The 25842-nt window shown below is 41.8% G+C and overlaps 1 protein-coding gene across 1 annotated transcript in view; it reads left to right on the top strand.

Annotated features, from left to right (window-relative positions):
* The window catches only part of fer1l6 (fer-1 like family member 6), a 58868-nt gene extending 33031 nt beyond the window's left edge, over positions 1-25837 (top strand). The window contains exons 23-46 of the mRNA XM_087829936.1: positions 2151-2285; positions 2382-2531; positions 2615-2722; positions 2812-2874; positions 2976-3074; positions 9085-9310; positions 9822-9967; positions 10057-10179; positions 10267-10309; positions 13723-13767; positions 14230-14321; positions 14460-14588; positions 14681-14824; positions 17256-17383; positions 17458-17628; positions 17847-18001; positions 19419-19561; positions 19773-19861; positions 19947-20045; positions 20313-20433; positions 20535-20655; positions 23958-24115; positions 24197-24297; positions 25436-25837. Of these exons, the coding sequence (XP_087686062.1) occupies positions 2151-2285; positions 2382-2531; positions 2615-2722; positions 2812-2874; positions 2976-3074; positions 9085-9310; positions 9822-9967; positions 10057-10179; positions 10267-10309; positions 13723-13767; positions 14230-14321; positions 14460-14588; positions 14681-14824; positions 17256-17383; positions 17458-17628; positions 17847-18001; positions 19419-19561; positions 19773-19861; positions 19947-20045; positions 20313-20433; positions 20535-20655; positions 23958-24115; positions 24197-24297; positions 25436-25616 (2970 nt within the window). The 3' untranslated portion in view covers positions 25617-25837. The remainder of the gene's footprint in view (positions 1-2150; positions 2286-2381; positions 2532-2614; positions 2723-2811; positions 2875-2975; positions 3075-9084; positions 9311-9821; positions 9968-10056; positions 10180-10266; positions 10310-13722; positions 13768-14229; positions 14322-14459; positions 14589-14680; positions 14825-17255; positions 17384-17457; positions 17629-17846; positions 18002-19418; positions 19562-19772; positions 19862-19946; positions 20046-20312; positions 20434-20534; positions 20656-23957; positions 24116-24196; positions 24298-25435) is intronic.
* The last annotated feature ends 5 nt before the right edge of the window (positions 25838-25842 follow it).

Raw genomic sequence — 25842 nt, 5'->3', positions numbered from 1 at the left:
TTTTCAGCTACGAGCCGACACAGAACCCACCGTATTAGCCAGAGGTCCCTTTACTACGGTTCGGAGCCGCGGACCTTCAGTAACAGTAATAAATCACAGCAATAGTACATTCATGTAGTTGTAAACAGCATGATAATATATTAAGTAATCCAAAGTATTCAGAATACGTTACTCTCATTGAGTAACGTAACGGAATACGTTACAGAATACATTTTGAGACATGTATTCTGTATTCTGTAATGGAATACATTTGAAAAGTAACCTTCCCAACACTGAGTATATGTGGGGTAACGAGAAGCGATTAACACCTCACGACCAGCTCCCGATCATCAATCGCTTGGTCGTGAGGATGTCACCGCAGTTTCTCACACTGCGCACGCGCAAACACAAATGTCAGCGAAAAAGACCGCGCAGCACGGCACAGTGTTGCCAACTTAGCGACTTTGTCGCTATATTTAGTGAGTTTTCAGACCCCCTTAGCGACTTTTTTTCTAAAAAGCGACTAGCGACAAATCTGGTAACTTTTTCTGGTGTTATCGGAGACTTATTTATGACGACTTTTTGACGTGAAAGCGTGTATCGCTCTTACTCTCAACAAGCAGCGGTGCTGCCTTGGGCACCTCACCCGTGCCAAAGCGCTCACAGGCGGAGGATAGTCCTCCCCCAGCTGCAGGAGATGTTCACACCTGTGCGTCCAAACTGCAAATGAATCGCGCATGAGCGAAGCCGCTGCTCTCGCACTGACTGTAACGCCGTCAGTTCTTCTTTTACTGTTATGTTGTTTTGTGGATCACAAGGTTTAAAACTACTTATAAACACACACACACACATAAAGTAACTCTCCCAGAGAGCCAATTTCAGGTCACTTTTGCCGGTCCAAGCCTGGATAAAGGAGCAGGGTTGGAATTGTGACATTGAAAAACAATAATTGCTGAAAGAAATTTAATTTGTAGTTCTAAATAAATTCTAAATGTATTTAGGACGTTTTTTACTCACTTTATGTCTCTTCCACGATGTTATTTCTCTCTCCAACAACGTAGGTTACAATTACATTAGCATGACCAATTATGCAAATTAGGTGATGACGTCATTTGGCGACTTCTAGCGACTTTTAGGACAACCAATAGCGATTTTCCTTACTGAGGAGTTGGCAACACTGGTGCAGCGTGTGTTCTGGACACAAGCGATGGAGGCACTTGTAGAACTTTTCGAGCCTTTTCGATGTGGCATCACCAAATTATCACGACCACAACAACCGTGAAAATAGTTGGATGGACATCGCTGCTCAATCACAGCTGCCTGATCATGTTCTTCATTAGCAATTTAGCAAAGTTGATGGCGGTGTGTGTCTGTGTGAGTGAAAGACAGAGAGGGAGAGCGAGCGACAGAATTTCTGTTATAACCTTCATTTTATGGACGCACAGTGTGAGCACTCGGGTCGCATCAGAGCATCGTGACCTACGAACTTCTAACCCCTGCGAGTCAATCGTGCAGTTTGAGCAGGAGCTGAATCGCGCGACTGAAAAAATCGCACAGTGTGTAACAGTTCTGTAAAGGTTCTCAATCATGCAGGTCGTGGCGAGCTAAAGAGCTTGGAAAGAAAAGCGACTTCTTTAAGTTTCTTGAAGATGTTCACCTGTCATCCGAGAAGCTTCAGTATTGGTAGAGCGTCCCAGATTTGGCACCGTGAAGCCCGAGAGGCATTTGCTGTTTGCATCTAGAGACTGATTAAAAAGTATTCCTTTAATATTTTTGAGCAGTATATTTTGTCTGTTTACAACATGTGTTTCCATTTGTGGAAAGATGATAATTAGGTAATAGATGATAACGTGGTTCATTACAATATGTCCAAATGGTGGTCAGACGGTTAAAATGTTAAAACGGACACACAGTGCTTTACAGATGTGTGTGGGACTATGTAGCCATAAATACTCCTTCATGGCAGCAGCATGTCCTGGTTGGCTTCGTTCGGTAGGTTAATGCGCCCTGCCAAATTGTAAATGTCAAATTCAAGCACCCCAGTCTGACTCAACATTTGAGGATATGCAGGTCCAACTTGGACCTTCCTGGACTTCCAGAATTTGCTGCTTTCGTTTGCTTTCCATCTGGTCTTGTCCAAGTCTGATTGCTTGGTGATACTGTGTTGTCAGATTATCAGTCAGACTCTCAGTCCTACATGGAATCAGTGTTTGCCAATGAGCCGTCTGCTGCTGAGTGGAGATTTGCAGTATATCCAGCGAGAGCCGCCACATGTCCTCATAGAGGTGTATGATGACGACGCACTGGTAATCCCTAATTCAAATAAAAGTTATTTGAACTATTATTTTTAGCTGTGTTCCTGCCTGACTCTCCCCTCTCTGAGCTCACTCTGGTGTGTGCAGGGAAAGGCTGAGTACCTGGGAGCCACAGTGGCAGTGCCCGAGGTCTGTCTGTCCTCTGCTCCCTACACGCCTCCAACTCTGCAGTACAACGCTCTGCACTGTGGGAGCCAGCCAGGGGGAGAATTGCTGGCTGCATTTGAATTGCTGCAGGTCAGTCTTTTAAATAACCATGCATGCTCCATCATAATATTGCACGACTGACTCCTGACTGAAATCTTATTATGATTGTGTAGATCTCACGTTCTGAACAGCAGAGTCTGCCAGACTTAGAGGAACAAGATGGAGGCATCTACACAGTTCCTGCATATATCAGGCCTGTCCTCAGCACCTACAGACTAGAGGTTTGAGTACATGAATGTGTGCATGTGTCTGGACCACTTTCTCACCACTCCCCCAAATAAATATATAAAAACTGTATTTTTTTCAATAGGTATTATTCTGGGGTCTGAGGGAGCTGAAGAAAGTCCAGCTTCTGTCTGTGGATAGGCCACAGGTACAAACACAATCTTTACAATGTACCTGTGTTCTCTCTAGGACCTGAAATGCTGGTGTCCAGGATCACAACAAGCTTAATTACTATCTGTCTTTCTCTAGGTCATTATAGAGTGTGCTGGTAAAACGCTACGCTCTTCTGTTATTCAGAAGTACAAGTCCAACCCAAACTTCACCACACTCGTTGATGCCATCGAGCTGGTGAGACAAACAGATTTCTAACATTTTAAAACTGGAGCCCAGCCAATGCTCAGGGCTGGTACTGATTTTCATTTTCAATTCAATTCAATTCAATTTTATTTATATAGCGCCAAATCACAACAAAAGTTGCCTCAAGGCGCTTCATAGATACAGAGAAAAACCCAACAATCATATGACCCCCTATGAGCAGCACTTTGGCGACAGTGGGAAGGAAAAACTCCCTTTTAACAGGAAGAAACCTCCAGCAGAACCAGGCTCAGGGAGGAGCGGGGCCATCTGCTGTGATTGGTTGGGGCGAGAGAAGATCATGCAATCATTTTGCATCAATGATTTTCAAATAATCAAGATGTGATTGAAGTTCAGACTTTCAGTATTATTTAGGAATTAGATCCATTGTAAACAGTACAGTGTAGTGTGGGTTATCTATAGTATCTCAGTTTATATCAGCAAATACAGCACAAGATGCTGTCCATTTACAATCATATTGTTTTACTCACTGCTTACTTTATTTATTTTAATAGCTCTGTAATTTTGTTAGGTAATACTTAACGTGCATTACTACCTTCACAGTAAACACAGGTGAGACCCAAGTGCTGCTACCAACGCCACAGTCAGAAAGTAGCTCAGCTGGAAGGTCGAGTTTGTGACCTCGACCGAATCCTGGAGAATTAACTTCTGACAGATTCATTCTTCATTTTGAAGCAAGTCGTGTTATTTCCGTTCACAAAGAGGACACATGGTCCAATTTTGGAGCCAAGTCTCGAGTGCACACCTGTACCATGCAAACACTTCAACTAAAATCAGAACACAATTTGGTAAAAAAGTAACCATCAACAGCTCTTTAGAGACTGGCATTTTTCTCTGAAATGTGCAAAAATCACACGACTACTCAAGAAAAAATAATGTAGTCGTAGTTATAAACTTTTTTTTCTCCAAAATATTTGGACAAAATATAACTGAATTAATACTTAATAATCAACTGACTGTACTTGTGATACGTAACCATCTCAGAACCTGTCATGCATTCATAGAGAAAGACTTTCAGTCTTAGTTCTACTCGATCTCACGGCTACTTTTAATTTCTATCACAGAATTCCACAAGATTTCTTTATTTAGCACAGTGGTTCCCAAACTTTTTTTGCTAGGCCCCCCTTTGTTTTACATGAAAAATGTTTGCCCCCCCCCCCCCCCTCCAATCACGCACACCCATATTTTGCTCCATTGCTGTTTATTTCACACCTCAAGCATTTAGTAAACAATTAAGCAAATACAAGTAATCTGCAATAAATTACATAACAATAATACATAACAATAAATAGTAATTACTAGTCCCTCTATTTAGAAAGGCAGAGGTGTCACAGTGTAATTATTTTACATGTAGTTGTTTTTTTCCTGTGTAATAATATTCAACATTGCTATCAATACATTTTTCCAAAAAATGCCTCTCTGAGCAAAATAGGTTTAAAAACATAAACAGCTGTGGGATCCTGTTTGTCCGTGATTTAGACAGGGGGAACAAATCGAGGCAGGATCAGCCTGATGTTATTTGTATCCCGCTGTAACTTTACTGTAAATAGAGCAAACATCTCCAACATGTCAGGAGTAGTTAGTCATTACAAAAAGTGTTTGTGAACTAAAAATCAAGAATGTGGGATCCTGTTTGTCTGTGATATGAACAGCCCAGCGCTGCTCCTGACGCAGGGAAAAGCAATTAAGCAAGGGAGACCTACCTCGGCACTTGTGCAGGTGAAGCCAAAGGGAAGATTTGCTTCACCATATTTTCTAGTCTTTGGCTTAGAATGAAGTTGGCCCTGTGATAGCAGTGTCCAAGCGTTGTTTTTGTTTTTTGTTTTTTTCCCTTTTCATACCGCGCCCCCCTGCAATGGCTCTGCGGCCCCCCTACGGGGCAGGCCCCACACTTTGGGAAGGTCTGATTTAGCACATGACCCTTTAAAGTCTTTAAAGTCTTGCAAAAACTAAAAGGGAAATGCGACATATATGGCACGATCCTGGGTCTTATGACCCGGCGGTTTTTCTTGTGTTTTGTCATTTTGTATTGAGTCCACCTTGTTAGTTTACAGTCCTTGTCCCTAGGTGGTTATGTTTAGCTTCTGGTTGTTAGATCTCCCCGTGTCTTTGCTCCTGTATCATCCTCTGTGTATCTGTGTTCATATAGCTCTGAGTTCCTGTTCCTCGTGTTTTATTCCATGTTGCCCGTTATCTCTGTGCCCTCTCTCTCTGCATCTCTGTGTTCTTCCTGTGCTACGTTTAAGGTCCGCGTATTGGGTCAGTATTTTCAGTTCCGTGTCCTTCCTGTCTCGTTATGCGTAATTGTCCTCCGCTGTGCTCGCCGTGTGTTCCCATATCCCTCATTACCTTCTGTGTATTTATGTCAGAATCTACCTCTGTTCTGTGTCGCGTCGTCCCCCAGTGTTGTGTGCATTTCCCCGTGGTTTACCCGTGCCTCCTTGTGAGTTACTTTTAGTTTGTCCCAGTGTAGTTTCGTATTGCCCTTTACCTCTCTGTTAATAAAGTTTTGTTGCACAGCACATCATGACAATATACACTGATATATAGGAACATTTACCCATATCTAAGAAAATAACAACCAAGCCGTTATCAACCGTCATAAATTATTGACCCTATATTCATGTTCAAGCTGTCTTCAAGTGAATCCATGATCATTTTCAAGTTTTATAGCTGCAGCTTTTTGAAATTATAACATCCTAGAAATCACAAGACTTTCCACATTCGCTGCATCAGGACAAATTCAAGACTTCAAACAAAATGGAACTTGTTTTCCGCAGACGCCCCCATGTTCTTATTAACCCTCTCGAGGCAGGCGTTGCCGATTTGCAACAGTTAAGAACTAACAACCTGATTATCCCACATACATATTGTATCAGTTTGTTTTACTCAGAAGTACCACTGCAGGACTTGGTTGCGCATTAGCAACAAAAAGTTTCATTTGAGCCTGAGAGGGTTAAACATATTCTCTGGTATATCGAGATCCCTCCACCCTGTTACATATTCCGTATGTATGGGGTAGGACCCCCCTGGGTCCTGGCATGTGGATACTTCTTTAAGACACTCTGGCTGGCCTGGCCACACCCACAGCTTACCTATAAAACAGCTGTGCGACCTGAAACCGGTGATCATTTGATCTGCAGTGAAGACTCTGTTATTCAGAGAACCGAGGTTACAGAGTAACCGTATGTTCTCAGGTGTCTGTGATTATTTCCACATGATGTGGCTGTATGGCTAATATGCCCTGCTGTATATGTAGCCCTTAATGTAGCCACATACATAGCTAATAATAACAATAATAATAATAATAATAATATTATAAGATTTTTTAGTAATAGGATTAAATTTGGAGCCTCTTTTCAAAAGAGTTTTCTTTTTATTGTTGTGTTTTTAGAAAAACTAATTAGACAGATTCAGATTGGATCAGGCCCAGAGTTCATTTCCCAGCTCATGCTGTCTGGATCTGTTCATAATCGCTTCATTTTTCCAGACTCTGCTTACTACACTAAAAATGTCTCATCCTCCCAAAACTAAAATCTAATGTTTAAGATCTCTAAAACCTGAGACATGTCTCAGGCTCATGTCTCATGGCTTCACTGATTAACAGAGGGGGTAAAATTAAAGCCATTGTGCACTTAAGAAGAAGTACAAATACTTGTGTTTCTTAAATAACTAATCATGTGATTCAGGTGTGTTGACCCAGGATAATGTCTAAATCCTGCAGGACGCCGGCACTCAAGGCCTGGAGTTGCCCACCCCTGCTTTATGTAATGTAACTCTGACCACGAACACCACAGCCACAATAAAGTTGGGTCTAAAAATCTATATTATTTATTTATTACTGATGCTCATTTGGGAAACAAAGACAGTAGACACTATTGGAAAACTTTCGTACAGAAAGCTCAGGGTTAACGCTGAAGTAGCTCAGAAACAGAAGGTAAGAGACGAGGTTGGAGGAGCAGAATCCAAACGAGGCTGAACAAACCTGTTGTCAACTAAGCAAGGAATTAAAGGCACAAATATAAGAAATTCAATACAGTTTTATTTATGTTTGGTATATAACAATAATCCCATCAAGGCACTTTTATTGTAAGGAAAGAAACTACACAATAGAGTGAAAACCCCAACAAACGACTCCCTATGAGCAAGCGCATAAACACAAGGTTAAATTTCAACAGTACATAATAAAGAACCACAATGGTCTAAAATACAGAAGAAACCTCAAATCTCAAACCCTGGAGTAGGGCTGGGCGATATGACCCAAAATTCATATTGTGATATTTTTTAGCTGGATGGCGATATAAGATATATATCTCGATATTTTTTTAAAGCCATAAAGTAAGAACAAAAAGAGAGTTCTTAGTCAAAACTGTTTCCCAGATGTCACACAGGCACTTTTATTAACATACAGCAATACATAAAAAAAACTACTCAAAAATAAATTATGAGCATTTATTAAATAATAATGCTCCGTAAATAAAATAAAACTGTTGTTTTTGTGCATAACAAAAAGCTCACAATTGTGCAGTCAAAATGTAAACTAACAGACGCTGAGCATAATAACAAAGATTTCACAGCTGCTCTGTTCCCAACTTCTACTGTGTGACTGACAGCCTGGAGTTTGAAATCTGCTTCATAACCACGTCTCTTAACAGGTGCTATTTATGGTCCTTAAACACACACAATACGGTAATATTACGTTTAAGCACAGTACGTATCACTCCGCGAGGCTCCTGCCTACGGTAGCCGTAATGCTCCGACAATCCATCAAGCGGTGCAGCTCCGTAGCTTAGCAAAGTCGTACTAAAACATTTTTGACAGATTGCTGAGCGCTGTGTACCACATAAAATTGGTTCGCGGTCATTAAGCACAACGAGAATTCATACAAAAGGTGCGCTGTCAACTTTTGGATTTTAGGCTGTGCAGCCCCTCTGGACTGCATGGCGTTAGCGCGGTTAGCTCGTTAGCGTGGTTAGCTCGTTAACACGTTGACGCTGTCCAGCCCCACGCACGGGCAGTGTTGCCAACTTAGCGACTTTGTCGCTATATTTAGCGAGTTTTCAGACCCCCTAAAAAAAGACGTGAAAGCGCATATCGCTTTTACTCTCAACAAGCAGCGGGTGCTGTAACGCAGTCAGTTCTTCTTTTACTCTTTTACTCTTATGCTGTTTTGTGGATCACAAGGTTTTAAACTACTTATAAACACACACACACAAAGTAACTCCACCAGAGTGCCTATTTCGGGTCACTTTTGCCGGTCCAAGCCCGGATAAAGGAGCAGGGTTGGAATTGTGACATTAAAAAAACAATAATTGCTAAAATAAATTTAATTTGTAGTTCTAAATAAATTCTAAATGCATTTTGGACGTTTTTTACTCACTTTATGTCTCTTCCACGATGTTATTTCTCTCTCCAACAACGTAGGTTACAATTACATTAGCATGACCAATTATGCAAATTAGGTGATGACGTCATTTGGCGACTTCTAGCGACTTTTAGGACAGCCAATAGCGATTTTCCTTACTGAGGAGTTGGCAACACTGGATGGGGGAGGAGGGGGAGTTGTGTTCAGTGAAGGAGAGAGGCGAGGTAGAGTAACGTTGCCTAAAGACAAAAGTGGACGAAAGAGAGGCAAACTTGTGGCTCCACAACTATAATTATAACGTAACATAGACTATATCGATATAAACGATATTGTCACATCTTATATCTCGTATAAAAATATATCGATATTTTTAAAAAACTCGATATATTGCCCAGCCCTACCCTGGAGCCAGAGACCACGACAGGACTGCTTGGGTTTTCTCTCTATTGTTGAAGGTATTTACCAATATAAAGTGTCTTGAGGTGACAGGTGGTCTGTAAACTGAATCAGCTGTGATGAGTTAATACTGACCTATTTCTGCATTGACTGAATTTGTGAAAAACACAACCGTGGAACTGTGTACAACTTAAAAACCTGCACTCTGTTACTGTCCTGTAGGAGTTACCAGAAAACGAACATCTCCATCCTCCGCTCAGTATCACGGTTGTTGACTGGCGTGCTTTTGGTCGCAGTACGCTCGTTGGGAACCACATCATCAACAACCTCAAAGCTTTCAAACCGATTCCACTTCCAGCCCTTCCTGCACCCATACAGACACACAAACCACCCAAAGACATCAGCACCCCTGGACCTACCATGACAGTAGAGCCACACAGTGCTGAGGGTAATGCTAGTGTGTGTATTTGTCCATTACATAATTATTTGACATGCATATTATATCAACTAGTTATGATCCATGTGCATCATGGAGAACAATGGCAGTCTTGCAGAGGATGGTATTTGGAAAAGATCACCTGATGCAAATGAACCACAAAATGATTATAAAGAGGTAAAAACAACAACAACAACAATGGCATTGGGGTCAAAAGCAGTCACTACATTTTCCTGTAAAACTGACCATTCTTGTACACGCATAAGGACTGTGCTAGATTAACAACTTGCTTAATGAATAATTACTTAAATCATATGTAATTAAAGGACAATCAGACTGTGGTTCACGTAATAGAAACACCCTTGTTGGTCAACCTAGACAGACTGAATTACCTGATGTGTCAATGTGCCGTTTGTCCGATTCCCTCCTACATATTCCTTTTTTCAAAAAGATTTTCTTTTGAGGATATTTCCAATAGTAGGTTCACATGACAGCATCCTAAAAGCTGCCTCTTGTCCACCAGGACGGTCACAGGATTCTCCAGAGACTAGTTCGGCTGTAGTGGCTAACCAAGATTTCCGGATCACTGTAGAGGATGAACCCCTACCACCCGCTCCACCACCTGCTCCACCCATTCCCAAGCAAGAAGCCAGGAAGAAAAAGATGACAGTTAGTTCACACAATAACAAATGTTTCTGTCAGTCACATTAACTGCTCTCTATACATTTTTCAAACGTGTATATATGTTTTAAATCCAGGAGAGCAGGGCAAAGTCCACTCGTAGCCGTTCCACCAAACGCAGGAAGCGGACTATCGCAGATGAATCAGCTGAGAGCGTCATCGACTGGTGGTCCAAATACTACGCCTCAGTAGAGAGAGAGGTATCTAAGATTGCTGGGCTGTTGTCTGAAAAGATCAAACAATTATTTAAGTCGTTTTCAACATATGCTTCCCTGATTATGTTCCAGATCAAACGATGGGAAAACTCGCCATTTTCCGAGGTCTCCAAAGGTACATATGATTAGTGCTTTGTGAGCAGCTGCTTGTGTTTTGTTCAGGGTCAAGGGTTAGTATCAGAGGACTGGCTTCCTATTTTGCAAGGTGTGAGTGACACAGTTTCCTAAATTTGGGAAAACTGAAAAATCTGAAATCATCAAATTGGGTAAAAACTCAATCTATCTTACCTCTCCTCTCCCAGTTTGGATTCAGGATGATGGTATCCAGATTTAGCATAAAAAAGCTTATAGTTGGGGTCTGATCATTCTTTTCACTTTGCACATGTTTACAGACAACTTCTGGACGTTTACATCGATATTAGTAATTATTAAACTGTCTCTCTCCCATAGTGTGCCTTTTGTCCTGCCTCCCTCCGCTGTCTTCTCTTTCCCCTCATCCCAACCGGTCGCAGAGCAGAGCTGCCCCTGCCAAAGATCTATCAGTGCGTCCTTCCTGTTGAAAAGGAGTTTTTCCATTGTTGCTAACTAGGGCTGCCACAAACGATTACTTTGATAGTCGACTAGTCACCGATTAATTTTGCGATTAGTAGACTAATCAGATCATCATCCATTGGACGTAAAACTACAGCTTATTGCACCAGCAGCATCTGCTCTTATATAACTATCATTAGCTTACAGCTTTAAGTGTTTAAGGTATGTGCTAACTAACAATAAAGACAAGTTGATAGTTTATTAAATTTTAATGAAATCTGCAGATTGTTTCGGTGAAGTTTAATAAACTCCTTGCTATCTAAAATATAACAGGACACCGGAGTAAATTCTCGAGCATCTCACACTTCTGATAATCAGCTGTCTGCTTGATGTTTATTCAGCTGTGTAAAAACTATAACTTTAATCTCAGCCAAACCGATTTACTCAGGAACAAATAAAATACTGAAAAAAGCCAAACAATAACATTTTAAGTTATCTAAGTGACTTATATATCATGTTTAATCTGAGTAGCGAAAGACGGCGGTGGGTTTGAAAACGATTAGCCGGGAGTCCGGTGTTCTCACGGCTCTAGTGAGCCTAGCCCCCGGCTAGCTATCGAGCTAGTGGGTAACAGACGTCTCCGAAAACGTCGGAGCGCTTTTGAAAATATGCGGTGTCTTGATAAACTGAGCAGATATTTGAGGTTTACACAGCTACATTCTCGCCTGAAAATAATAATAAGAATAATAAGAGTAATATTAAAACTAACTAGCTGCCGCCATTGTTGGAAACTGAGCTGGGCTGCGCTATGAATTCTGGGAACAGAGCTACTTCTTCTTTCGGGGTTTAACGGCAGCTGGCATCCTTGTACATGCAGTGCTGCCATCTTCTGTTTCAGTCTGTTATTACACTCTTAAATCCTACTACTTATTCCTGCGTCTTTTGTGATCTTACAAAGCTTCAAACAACGCGTCGACTATTAAATCAGTCGTCGACGATTTTGATAGTCGACGTAATCGTGACTAGTCGACTAATCGTGGCAGCCCTAATGCTAAGTACTTGCTCATAGTTGATCGTCTGAGTGTTCAGGTTTTCCCTGGAGTATTGTAGGATCTTTACCCTACAATAGACGAGGAACAATTTCATAAATGTGCCTTGTGTGAACTGAATAATGTGCAGAAAATAGCCTCTAACCACTCTCAGTCATTCTTCTTGTGATTTGATTGTGAGAAAAAGTATTTTTGACCCACCATCTTAAGTGTCTGGACCATATATAAAAAATGAGAACACAAAACTGAAGCCAACATTTTCAGTTTCTAGGTGCTACCATGTTGCATTTTTGGAGTCTGCACAGTGGGGACTTGAGGTGGAGTCGTGGAAGTCTTTATGTAGCCTGGTTACTCTGTTTCCAGTTTTCAATTTAAATTCGTAATGCCTCAAAAATCCTAAAGGTTCTAACAAAAGATGACTATCAAGTAGATCATTATAGCAAATGGTCCACTTGGGAAAGTAAATCTGTTGGGCATTTTTTGACCTTCAGACAACAATTCTGATACATTTCCGGACAGAAGAGGGAAAAAACCAGCAGCTGTGCAGGCGAAGAACCAGACACGTGAGGAGGTTTGCCAACACTTCTGTTCGACGTTGTGCCTAGTCCAGCAGTTTCTCCAGCTCCCTGCACCTGCTCCACCATCTGTGCCTCCATCATGCCAAGACCAAACGCTCAGCAGTTAATGAGCATTTTGACACGATATCTCCCAGTAATAACTTACATCTTCTCAAATCAGAGAGGAGGGTTAGGCTCTTTTTTACCAGGTTTAGGTAACAGAGTAATGATACCTTGTTTCATGGTTGACATCAAATTAATGTTTTCTATACTTTCATTTAGGGTATTAAATAGTAGGTTTTTAATGGATTTTTTTTAATTTGAGGTTAAACAAATTAAACTCATTGAATCACTGAGATCTGTTGACTGTTAATGAACCATGTATAATGCAAAAGTGCACCTTCGTCTTCATCTTTGTTGCTTCCTGCATCTGAGACCACAGAGCTTCTCTGGCTTGTTTATCTGCCATGGGAAGTCAAAGGAGCTTGCAAAGAAAAGCGTCTGGACTTCTTTAAGTTACTTGAAGACGTTTCACCTCTCATCCGAGAGGCTTCTTCAGTTCTAAGGTCAAATGGTGGAGAGTCCCAGACTTAAACCTGGTGGGAGTTTCCCCCCACAGAGGGACAAAGGACCCCCTGATGATCCTCTAATCGCCTGAGCCAAGGTGTGGAACTGGGTGTGGGTCCCAATCAGCCAGAGTTTCGGGTGAGTTCATTGTGAAACCTGGCCCCACCTTATCATGCGAATTCCTGAGGTCAGATGGCCCAGGGTGTGAGTGGGCCTTAAGGCGTCTGGGAAGGGATCTCAAAACTGGATTATAGATGGCAGAGAGTTGGTGTCGTAAACCACCGCCTCTGTTCAAAGATGGTCGCTCACAGTGGACATAGATGGCTTCTTTCACTCCTCTTTCAAACCATCTGTCCTCTCTGTCCAAAATGTGAACATTGGCATCCTCGAAAGAGTGTCCTTTATCCTTAAGATGCAGATGGACAGCTGAATCTTGTCCTGTGGAGGTGGCTCTTCTGTGTTGTGCCATGCGCTTGTGAAGTGGCTGTTTGGTCTCTCCAATGTAGAGGTCTGGGCATTCCTCGCTGCACTGTACGGCATACACCACATTGTTAAGTCTGTGTTTTGGCGTTTTGTCTTTCGGGTGAACCAGTTTTTGTCTGAGTGTGTTGCTGGGTCTGAAGTACACCGGGATGTCATGCTTGGAGAAAACCCTCCTGAGTTTCAGTTTAAAACGACTACAAGAAGACAACTCTGTCAAAGTATTGTTTTCTGCGATAACCTAAAAATCATGAAATTGGGAAATATCAATTGGTACGCACTGGTTTTAGAAATAATCACCCCTTTTCTCCCCACTGACCCACACACACTGTTGTGCATTGCAGCTTTGTCGTACCACAGCTTGCTCAGCGATGGAATAGAATCTTTGGGTAAGGATTAAGATCTGCAAAAAAAGAGACAAAAAGACTTGAAAAAAGATACAACGCCGTGTCATTGAGGGTCATTTTTACTTTCTGGGAGTTGAGGTTCTGGGAACTGTCTGGTTTTGGTGCTACGATCCTGCAGACAGGTTTTAGCAGCTCTGTTTTGGCTAGTTTATGTTACTGGATGTGGTCCTCTCACTGCATGATCTGATTGGTATGACTGGATATTTAAGATGGCAGCATTTGAAAGATGTGACAAGTTCTTCTGAAAAACCCTGCAAGCGAATGACTGCAAATGTCGTTAAATAACAGACAACTTTTGAACTGTTGCTTCTGGTGAATAGGACAGTTCTGAGCTCAGGGCATGGCACTTCTTAACTAAGCTCGGTGGCTCACTTTGTTACCTGCTGTTAGTCACATTTTCAATATGATTTCTGCTGTGTTTGAAAATATGCCTCGTCTATTCAGTCAGCAGCCAGTCCGATGGAGATAAGAAGAAGAGGCAACAGAAAGGAAAGGGAACGAGCGTCAGTCCCCACACCAAATTAGCTACACTCAAGGTAATGTTTTTCAGAGATGATACAATTCTTGTGCAGGTTTACTGGGCCCTGTTATGCTTTTACTATCCAACCAAAGAATAAAAGGGGTACCATATGCTAGAAAGAAACGCTTGAGTGACTCTGATCTTGGCTCTGCAGCTGTACAACAAGGAGTTGGAGTCAGAGTTTGGGTCCTTTGATGACTGGGTGAAAACATATGAGTTGTTCCGAGGGAAAGCCAATGAGGAAGAGGGATCCAATGAGGAGAGGTTTGTTGGAAAGTTTAAGGTGAGATACTAAGTAATGTTCTTTGTGGGTACTACTTTGGTACTGCTCAACAACTAGCATATCTACACATGAATCTTCATGCTGTCTCTCAGGGTCGATTCTGCCTCTATAAGCTCGCTGAGGAGGAGAAGGAGGAGGACTGGCATGAAGCAATAGACGCTGGGAGCTTCAGAGTCAACAGAGGAATCCCTCCCAACAGCCCAGTCCAAGTTCTCATACGGGTTTACGTTGTCTGCGTGAGTCCGGCTCACGTGGGAATTTTCTGCTGAGTTCTCTTTGGAATGTTTTACTTGAAAGTTGTAGAATAGTTTTCCACTGAGAAACAAAAAGAGCAGCATTTAGTGAGGCTGACATGATACAGTAGTTGGTACATTGCCTAACGTTTGAGGTTTAAACTGGTCTAGGTCCTTCCTGTGAGGACCTGATTGAAAGCACTTCCTGAATGTGTAGTTACACGTCTGCCTCTCAAAGTGCGTCTGCAGATTTAATTATGTCAAAAGTTGCATGCAAGAAAAAACATAATGACAAGCAGATTATTATTAGTATTGGTCAAGTTACTTAGAAATAGTAATTACTTACTAATTACTGATTACTTCTCCAAAATAACTCATTTTCAAAAGTAATTAGTTACTTTTAAAAAACATGATACACAACCCGAATACGTAATAAAGCAGCAGACCTTTCAGCCCAATTCTATTTTTCTGCATAATCCATCGTTTAAGATGTAATCCAATGAAAAAGTCTCCTTTTAAAAATTGTTTCATGAGTTTTAATCTTTTACCTTTATGCACATTACATCAAGCAAAGTTTAATTATATGCAACAGTCTTTGACTTGAAGAAATTCTCTAACATTTAAACCTATTTTCTGCATATTCCATAAAATAATTTTTGGTGTTTACACTTTTTCAAATAGATGCAAGTAAAACACAGCAAAAATAAATCAAATAAAACATTCAGCAGCTCTTAAATCTGTTGTCACCTGTTTAGCAGGAGTGGGGCGGGTGGAGGTTTGCCCACAGCGGTCATGTCAATGGGGGGATCCGTGGGTTTCTTTGTGAATGTCACGTCCCATGGCAGCGTGCTCGCTGCTCGCTCAGATTTGAAGTTTAATTTTTCTCTGTAGAAGGAAGTTTTCTGAACATTACCTGAGAAAAGTAATCAGACTGCCACACAATCAAATTCCCCTGAGGTAAATTTTACTTCCTGGAGAACTCAGTAGCCTGAGTTTTCCAGGAAGCCATCACACATGAGAGTGCCTGCTGTGCGAGCGATGCCAGAGATTCAGGCTCTCACATCAGCTCTGTTCTCAAAGCTTCATTTTTCAAACAAATGCAGTTTAAAACAGCGCCTATGTTACTCACTGAACCTGTCCATCACAGAGCCTGTGGCGTCACTGTTTTGAAAGTGACCAATCACATCAGGACCTCTATTCCTTTAGCTGCACCACTCTGTGATGGAAACTGGTATTACACAAAAGTATCCATCCATCCATTCGCTTCCGCTTATCCTTTTCAGGGTCGCGGGGGGCGCTGGAGCCTATCCCAGCTGTCATAGGGCGAGAGGCGGGGTACACCCTGGACAGGTCGCCAGTCTGTCGCAGGGCCAACACACAGGGACAGACAACCATTCGCACTCACATTCACTCGCACATTCACACCTAATGGTAATTTGGATTTTCCAATTAACCTATCCCCACAAGCTGCATGTCTTTGGACGGTGGGAGGAAGCTGGAGTACCCGGAGAGAACCCACGCAGACACGGGGAGAACATGCAAACTCCACACAGAAAGACCTGATGGTGGAATTGAACTCAGGACCTTCTTGCTGTGCGGCAACAGTGCTAACCACCGTGCTGCCCCTACACACACAAAAGTACCTTCGTTAAAACTGTCACCACATTTGTTAAACCCATCTGGTCTCATATTCAGAGGCCAAATAGCATTCAGCACCAAGCTCATTAAAAGCTGTAGCAAAGCACCTAATTACATTTCAAACTGCAGCAACCGGTACTTTAATATAGGCTGTCCTTACAGCCCAAACAAGCACTGCAACACTTGACAACCACAAAAGCCCGACTGTGAACACCACAGCGAGGGCGGGAGGATCTCTCGCACAGTCTTCCTCAAGATTTACACTCAGACAATTTCAATTCAATTCAATTTTATTTATACAGCGCCAAATCACAACAAAAGTCGCCTCAAGGCGCTTCATAGATACAGAGAAAAACCCAACAATCATATGACCCCCTATGAGCAGCACTTTGGTGACAGTGGGAAGGAAAAACTCCCTTTTAACAGGAAGAAACCTCCAGCAGAACCAGGCTCAGGGAGGGGCGGGGCCATCTGCTGTGATTGGTTGGGGTGAGAGAAGGAAGACAGGATAAAGACATGCTGTGGAAGAGAGACATTCCAACCGGTGAATCCCTGATTCCCAGTCCCCCGTTACCTAAAGGAGGACTGTACTCTCCCCTTCCTGTGCATGAACATCTCTTACACTTGCCTGTTGATCATGCTTTGGTGACCTCTAAAAGGAGCAGCTGAAATAATAAGAATAAGCAGCAGACATCTTGAACTATAGCATATTTTATAATGGATTAGAATAATTTACAAATAGTGCCCTTAAAAGTACTACTTTTGAGTTCTTTTATGATACCCCTTCTCTTTCCAGGCCTCTAACCTGCACCCAGCTGACCCGGATGGGAAGGCGGACCCTTACATTGTTCTACGACTTGGCAAAAATGAAATCAAAGACAGAGACAACTACATTCCCAAACAGCTAAACCCTGTTTTTGGAAGGTAAATAACTGGTGAAACTTCTCAGGAATTGTCTCACATTTTAAATATGACTTCTTCTATTCTCCTTCTTCCAGATCTTTTGAGATGCAGGCAACACTTCCCCAGGAGTCTCTGCTGTCAGTGTTCATCTATGACCACGACCTGGTGGGAGGGGACGATCTCATTGGAGAGACCCACGTTGACCTTGAGAACCGATATTACAGCAAACACAGAGGCACCTGTGGACTCCCTGCTGAGTATAGTCTGTAAGCCTGGACGTTTGAACTCTTTCAGATCAAAGTCCGAGTTATTTATTCCATTTGGTCACTTCAATAAATTACTATCCTACCTCATAGTTACATTACTTTTTTTCTATTACATTAAACTACCAAATTCAACTAAAGGAGTAGAAATTCCAGGCATTTATATCCATCTACAACCATCGCACTGAAGCATTTCCTGTTCTTTCCTTGTTGTCTGGCAGTGAGGGTTACAATGCCTGGAGAGACTGTTTGAAGCCATCAGAGCTGTTGGCAAAGATGTGCAGAGAGAGCGGTTTGTACGGTCCTCACTTCAGTCCAGGACGCATCATCGTGTCAGATAAAGTCTTCACTGGCAAAACGCTCTTCATGCATGAAGGTAGATATAGGACATTCTAGATCTGCTGCATGATTATTTTTTTAACTTAACATTTGGAAACAGTATTCAGACATTTACTGCATGAGTCCACGTGATACCTTTTAATCAGGTGCAACTCCATCTTTGTAGTCCAAAGCACTTGTCTGTCAGTATGAGTAGGAAAAGCGCTATGTAAAATGTAAGTACAACACAATGTGAGTACAGTTGCATAAGTAACTAGAAAGTGCATTTTATGGAGAAACTGCAGTGTGAATGCTTGAATCTGAATGTATGCACTGAAATGAATTAATTGCTGAATTTTAAGTTAAAAATGTTGAATGAGATAAAAAATACAGAAATTTTCACCTGAAAACAAAAGTGCTGAACTGCTAAAAGCTGACATTCACACAGAAGAAGTTGGAAAATAGCTGAAAATGTTTTAATTGTAAATTAGAAAAACCTAAGAAATGAGAAAAGGAAATTTAGAGTCAGAAAACATCTGAATGAATATTAAAAGTTCATACTCTTTGAATCACTGAATGACTAAAATGTGATCCCTCCACTTGGATCCACACAGTTTAAAAAGTTTACATCTCTGAGCTTTTAAAGACACGGTGTTGGACAGAGAACAACAATGGCTATGATTTGAGGGTAAAATGATGGCTGTAGAGCAAACACTGTGGACACAGCAGCAGTTGAAAGTGAAGACTTTAAGATGAATCTTGGCAGAGTGAGAGAGAGCTCGTTAGGCAGGCAGGTGTGAGCCTGGTTGCTATAGTGACTGCACCCAATGGCTCCCTACACACGCACACAGACATGCGCCTCACTTTTGCTCCTTAAAATGAACAGAAAAGTCAGACCGAAACAAATCCTTCCCAAATGAAAAGTACAGGTCGTATTGACAAAATTCTTTCACCATGACCACCAGCAATGTCCAGTCTACCAAATTCTCAGTTTTCATGCCTGTGGAGTTTATTATATGGACGTGGTGACAGTGTAAAGACAGCCTGTACTTCTGATTTTCAAAAGAACTTTCTGAGCCATTTTAACATTAGAGTCTATGGAAGAGTTGGAGGGAGGAGGCTGTGCATTGGTGACATTTATGAAAGAACCATAACACCTATTACAATAATAAACACATTGGATGAAAGAGGACAGCGATGGCTACGTTTTGAGGGTAAAATCATATCTGTAGAGCAAACGCTGTGGACACAGCAGCAGTTTAAAGAGAAGATTTCAAGATAAATTTTTTTGCTCCTCTCACTCTAGCAGTTGAGCTGTCTCACTCTAGCCCCAACATTCCGTCCCATACACACCCATTATAAACTCTGAAACGGCTGAAAAAACAGCATGAAAGATAGTATAGATCAAGAAAATATGCTGGAGCTAGAACATGTATATAGGAGTCTGATTTGACATTGTCTTGTGTATCTCTCAGACGAGCCAGTGGAGTCCTATGAACACTTGTCACTGAAGATCCTACACCGCTGGGCTGAGATCCCAGGTGTAGGATGCACACTGGTACCAGAGCACATTGAGACCAGAACTCTGTTTAATAAGGCCCGGCCTGGAATGGACCAGGTATGTTTGAGTTTAGTATCCTGGTAAAAAATAATCGTTTTTCATGCATTTACAACCTTTAAGCTTTCTGGGTTTTCTGGGTCAAATGTCTAATTAAAATGCTTATTTTAATATGGTAAAGTAAATTTACTGGGCTGTACTTCATTTCACACCAGTTGTATGAAAAGTTTTCTTTCATTAACTGCCTACATTTGTGTGCACGTACATGTAGGGTCAGGTCCAGATGTGGATAGACATGTTTCCAATGGACCTGCCACATCCAGGACCTCCAGTGGACATTTCACCTCGAAAACCAAAAGGGTGAGACTTACCAAAAACGTAATAAACGTTGTCTGTCAACGTTGTTTTGGGATGCGGTCATTCAAACTCAGATGTGTTTGTGCAGATACGAGCTGCGTATTATCATCTGGAACACAGAGGACGTCATTTTGGAGGACAGCCACTTCCTCACTGGTCAACAGTTCAGTGATATTTACATCAAGGGGTAAAAAAAATCGATTTGTTCCTGGTATTTTTTGGCAATATAAATATCTTTTTAGCTTTGGAAATAATAATTCTCAAACTAAAGTGACGTTTGCTGTCTGTTGTGTAAGCTTCTGTTAGCTATCTCTGTTAGCGAGTTAACGTGTGAGGGCTGCACTGTGTCAACACGTTAGCGCCTTGCAGCCCAAATAGCTAAACTAGCTAGCTAAACCTTTATATAAAAAGCACTGCTAGAAAATCACTCACCTTACCAAATCGACTGTTGTAGCTGGCTGAAAGGTTTAGAAGATGACCGACAAGAAACTGATGTGCATTACAACTCTCTGACTGGAGAAGGAAACTTCAACTGGCGCTTCGTGTTCCCCTTCAGCTACCTGCCTGCTGAAAAGGTACTTGTGTGATCGTTGGTCCTAGGAGCTCCGGCTCCAGGCCTGATGTAGATAAAATAGCTGCTACAGAATCACATTGTTACCAACTTTACCTCTGACAGGTAGTGGTGGTGAGGAAAAGAGAGAGTATTTTCTCTCTAGATAAAACCGAGCAGAAGATTCCTGCTATCCTCATTCTGCAGGTCTGGGACTTTGAGACACTCTCCTCTGACGACTTTCTAGGTGGGTATGCATAAGTGCCTATTCACACATTTCACTGATGAACATAAAATACTAAGGTGATACAGGGGTTAGCACTGTTGCGTCACAAAAAAGGTCCTGAGTTTGACTTCACTATGCTAAATGGACTGGTTATTAGACAGATAAGAGAGAAGAGCCTGCAGTAAGGCTCAAGGCCGCAAAAAGGCTGAAAGTTGCGAGTCTCCCTGTGGTCGTCACAAAGCACCTCCCACACAGACTCAAAACAATCTTCTAGAGCCTCCTCGCTCTCCTCCGACCATCTCTGCACTGTGCGGGTGGCTGGTGGCTCCCTGTGCACCAGGTTGTGATCAGATCTCTCCAGGGGTGGGAGAGGTGATAAACTGTATGCCTCTTTTGTGTTGGCATACAGTAAGTCCAATGTTTTATTGTCTCTGGTGGGCCATGTCACATACTGGGTGAAGGTGGGCAGTGCTGAGTCCAGTGATGCATGAATATTAGTGATGTGCGGATCGATCCTGAAATATCGTTTCCTCCGATACCAGTCATTTATGTTCTAGAATCGATTCTCACATTAAAATATCGATATTTTAGTAATTTAGGGTAAATTTGTAGTTTATCATTAACAGGAACACAGTGGAAAGAAACTATAACATTCGGATTGTCTACATTCAAAGGAACTACTTCTTCTTCTGCCTTTCATAGTCATGTGCGAAATACGGCTGTGTAAACGTCTTGCAACCCCTTGGCATGCGCACTGACAACAATGGCTGAGCGTAATCCGGTCGTTAAGTGTGACGTCACTAGCCGTGTCTACGCCTAAACTCCGCTGCAGGTCCATATATCAAACGATCACTATGGCATTACTGAGAGTTGAAAAACTGTCTAAAGTCTTTCATCTTTAATAAAATGATCAGCATTCTGCTCTACCAGGTGTAACAATTGAGTTTAACATCCATGAAAACGGAATTTATGACATTTAACGGAGTTAGAAGTTAGCAGGAAGTTAGCTCGCTAGCTTCTATCTAAATACAATATAGCATGTCCTGACTGCGGGGTTTTGGAAACAAATTAAAACGTACAGCTCTGTTATCACTTCCAACATAAATGAAGACAGAAAACTAAACAGCAGTGACGTTTGTAGGGTTACTGAAGTTTGGCTAGCTGGTATATAATGATGTGCTACGTGACCGCTAGCGACACAGCTATGTTAGCATAGCATAAACAAGCTAACTTTTTTTCCACTCGATAAATGTTTGCGTGAGTGTTCTCGGTGGTCAGGAACAAATGTAATCGCATGGCAGGATGCTGTAAAAGGACCAAACTTCAGCCAGGAGAACAACTGAGATAATCCATCCACAATACGAGGTTAGTCATTCATATACTGCTGCATGGGCTGGGCTGTAGTTACATCCTAAGGTTTTAAAAACTGAGCTTAAATAAATGATTAGCGGTAATAAAAGCCGAGGGAGGTCAACAGTGATCACTGACTATTTTAGGAGCTTTTTGAGATTAAATAGAAGAAAATACAAAACATTAAACATGTTAACAACACAAAAGCCAAATTAAACGCAGACTACTTTAGGCCCGGAAGTAGGATTCGTCACGTCATCACTTAACAACCGGATTGGAGTCATGTGCGGACTTATTGTACCTCCACAAACAGCTGAGACGTGGTTTGCGATACATGTGGCATTTAAGGGAGCTGTTGTGGACATACCAACATTGAGACCTCAGAATTAGGGAGACATTCAAAATACATTTTACAGTGTTTACTTATCGGGTAAAATACGTTAAATGTCACCGTTATTATTGGCCGGCCCGAAAACAGCGGGGGTGTCCAAATTCAGAGGCTGCTTCCACCTGAGGACCCAGCCTTCGCGGTCTAAAGAAAGCCGCGTAGTACGTCACGAGTGAAACTCTGCCGTCTGCTCCTTGCTATCTAAAATATAACCGGGCACTGACGTAAACTCTTCTGTTTAATCATTTTCTGTTTGACGTTTATTCAGCTGTGTGAAAACCCCGGAGGATCCTCCCGAGGGATTAATAAAGTTACATTTAATTTAATCTAATCTAATAACTTTAATCTCAGCCAAACCGATTTACACACGAACAAGTAAAACACTGAAAAAGCCAAACAATAGCATTTTTAAGTTATCAAAGTGACTTATATATCATGTTTAACCCGAGTAGCGAAAGACCGCGGGGGTTTGAAGACGATGTGTCGGCTCAGATATTTGAAGTTCACACAGCTACATTCTCACCTGAAAATATGTTAAAAGGTTTTTTTCGACCCAGAAAGAGAAATAAGAGTGATATTAAAACTAAGTCGCTGCCGCCATTGTTGGGAACTGGAATTGGCTGGGCTGCGCTATGAATTCTGCGATATTGTTTTTCAATTTTGTTGTCCGGGTGGAAAATCGGGAGAAATTTGGGAGAATGGTGGCTCCGGGAGATTTTCGGGAGGGGCACTGAAATTCGGGATTCTCTCGGAAAAATCAGCAGGGTTGGCATGTATGGTTGTGGCAACATCATTAACCTCGTCAAACACCTCAGAGTAAATCATATCACAGAATATGACGAGCGTATGTTGAGGCAAACTGAAGAGGAGGAGAGGGACAAGTGCTGCTAAGGCGAGACAGACGTCTCTCACAGAGTCCTTTAGTGCTGCTATACTACGCTGTCATCGCGATAACATGCGAGGATTCCCGGGGCAGGTAGTACAGACACATTTTAACGGCTAACAGCTCAATGTCTCTGCTGCAGAGCCGTGCTTTCACAGTGATGTGCCCTGATGCACCTTTAGTTCTGTTACGTTTCTGTTATGTCTTACTAGTATTTTAAGTATTCTATCTATTTTATTTATTGAATTTTATTGTTTTATTTATATTTTGATATTGCTAGGGATGATGCAATGATCGGGGACCATTCTTAATTGCGTTGTACCTGTGACAATGACAATGACTTCACAATCACTGAAGAATAGAAAGTGTTACTGCATTGTGTTCAGGGAAATGCTGCTATGATGGCATTAAATACAGGGACATAATGCCAATTTGAATGTTTAAGGAGCATGCTTGAATCATTCCTGTGGAGGACAGGAAACAGCAGAAATTCAGGAAGACTACTCCTGCTAACTATTAACAATGCTAATACCCCCAAAACCTGAAGATGGTGCTAAATGTTTAAAGCACTGAAAGCAGAAGAAACATGAAGACATGACAAACCTTCCAAGACAATCTTTAATGGCAAAAAGTATTAGAAGTCGCACTGGAGATAAAATGTGCATGACTTGGCAGTGCACCTGACTGACTGTGTGTCTGCAGGCACGCTAGAGTTAGACCTCCATGGATTTACTCGGGGAGCTAAAACAGCCAAGTCGTGTAAGGCGGACATGCTGACAGACGGGATTGAGAGAATCTCCATCTTTCAGCAGAAGCGAGCACGAGGCTGGTGGCCCTTCACCAAGTCAGGAGAGTTGACCGTAAGTACACAGTAGCACACACATGCACAAATGTAAAAATAAAGTCAAATACAGATCATCAAACAATCGATCTTCCTCCAGGGGAAAGTGGAAGCAGAGTTCCATCTCGTGACAGCTGAGGAGTCGGAGAAAAATCCTGTCGGCCGTGCCCGCAAGGAGCCGGAGCCGCTACCAAAACCAAAGTAAACATAACCACACAAGGCTCTGTTTATCTGTCAGAATAAAATCTCATTTATGTACGAAAAATGCGTCAAAGGAATACAGGGACATTTCTGTCAATTTGAGGTATATTTACATATTTACACATTTTCAATAACAATATTTGGGTAGCCTGGGGGTCCTTACTGGATACAGAGTCAATCCCCCAACCTGAATTGGAGCTATATTCAATTCAATTCAATTCAATTTTATTTATATAGCGCCAAATCACAACAAAAGTCGCCTCAAGGCGCTTCATAGATACAGAGAAAAACCCAACAATCATATGACCCCCTATGAGCAGCACTTTGGCGACAGTGGGAAGGAAAAACTCCCTTTTAACAGGAAGAAACCTCCGGCAGAACCAGGCTCAGGGAGGGGCGGGGCCATCTGCTGTGATTGGTTGGGGTATCTATCTGTTCATCAATGCACACACAGATATAGAGAGAATAAACAGCCTGTTCCCAAAGATCAGTCCAGGTGTAATCTCATTAACACACAGGCAGACCCACCCAGACCAGTGACTGCACAACACTAGATCCACAGTTTACTCAATTACTTCTTGGTGCAGTTGAGGATATCATATTACTTTCTCTTATGTATTCTATTCTTTTCTATTCTATACTTTTTGATGCTCGAGTCATTTATCTTTTTAGTAATTTTTGCTTGGGTTTGTTTGGTGTTTTTTATTGTCTGGGAGCAGACACGATGTCTGTGAGGCTGTTATGGTGGGAGAGAAGCTGCAGAGAGTGCAAGAGTGCAGCTCTGGTTTCTGGTCCAAATGGATTCACAGTTTGGTTTCTATAAATGAGAGCTGCTCCATCCAAAGTCTTAGTCTTATTACTCATATGCTTTAATTTTCAGACACAGGAGATTCACTGGTTTAATGTGCCAGAATAAAATCCCTCTCCCACTTGAGCTGTTCCATTTAACCTTAGTATTTAATATGAAAATGTTGTCAGTTTATAATACACATCATCTGGATGCACCAGATTTTTAATGTCGTAACATTAGACACTTTCCCAGGTGACCCGTTCAGGGTTGCTAAAGCATCGTAATCATCTGTGAGAATCTGTAATGAACTAAACCAGTTCTTTTGCTTTTCTCCTCTCTTTTCCGCAGTCGTCCAGACACCTCCTTCTCGTGGTTTGTTAACCCTTTCAAATGTTTCTTTCACTTGGTGTGGCGAAGCTACAAGAAGTACATCATCATCGGCATCATTCTGCTGATCACGGCGCTGTTCCTCGCCCTGCTCTTCTACACGCTACCCGGAGCCATCTCCAACAAGATTATCAGCGGCTAAACGAATAAACGATGTGTGTGTGCTGCAGCTCGAAACAGCTTTCCAGATGATCAAAGTCTCCATGTTTTTGAATATTGAAGTTGTGCAGGTGTTTGGTCTCACTTTTTAAAACAACGGGAATAAGAAGAATGAAGGCTGGCCATTTTCTTTTAATTAGTTTTGTGTCTGAATAAATGTTACTAACCAGTGAAAGTTAACATATTAAGATTTTAAGATGATGAAAATG

This window comes from Neolamprologus brichardi, chromosome 16, assembly GCF_056152115.1.
Source record: "Neolamprologus brichardi isolate AB-2024 chromosome 16, ASM5615211v1, whole genome shotgun sequence".
NCBI classification, from domain to species: domain Eukaryota; kingdom Metazoa; phylum Chordata; class Actinopteri; order Cichliformes; family Cichlidae; genus Neolamprologus; species Neolamprologus brichardi.
Note: the sequence above shows the minus strand (reverse complement) of the source record. Positions and strands in the feature narration are given on the sequence as shown.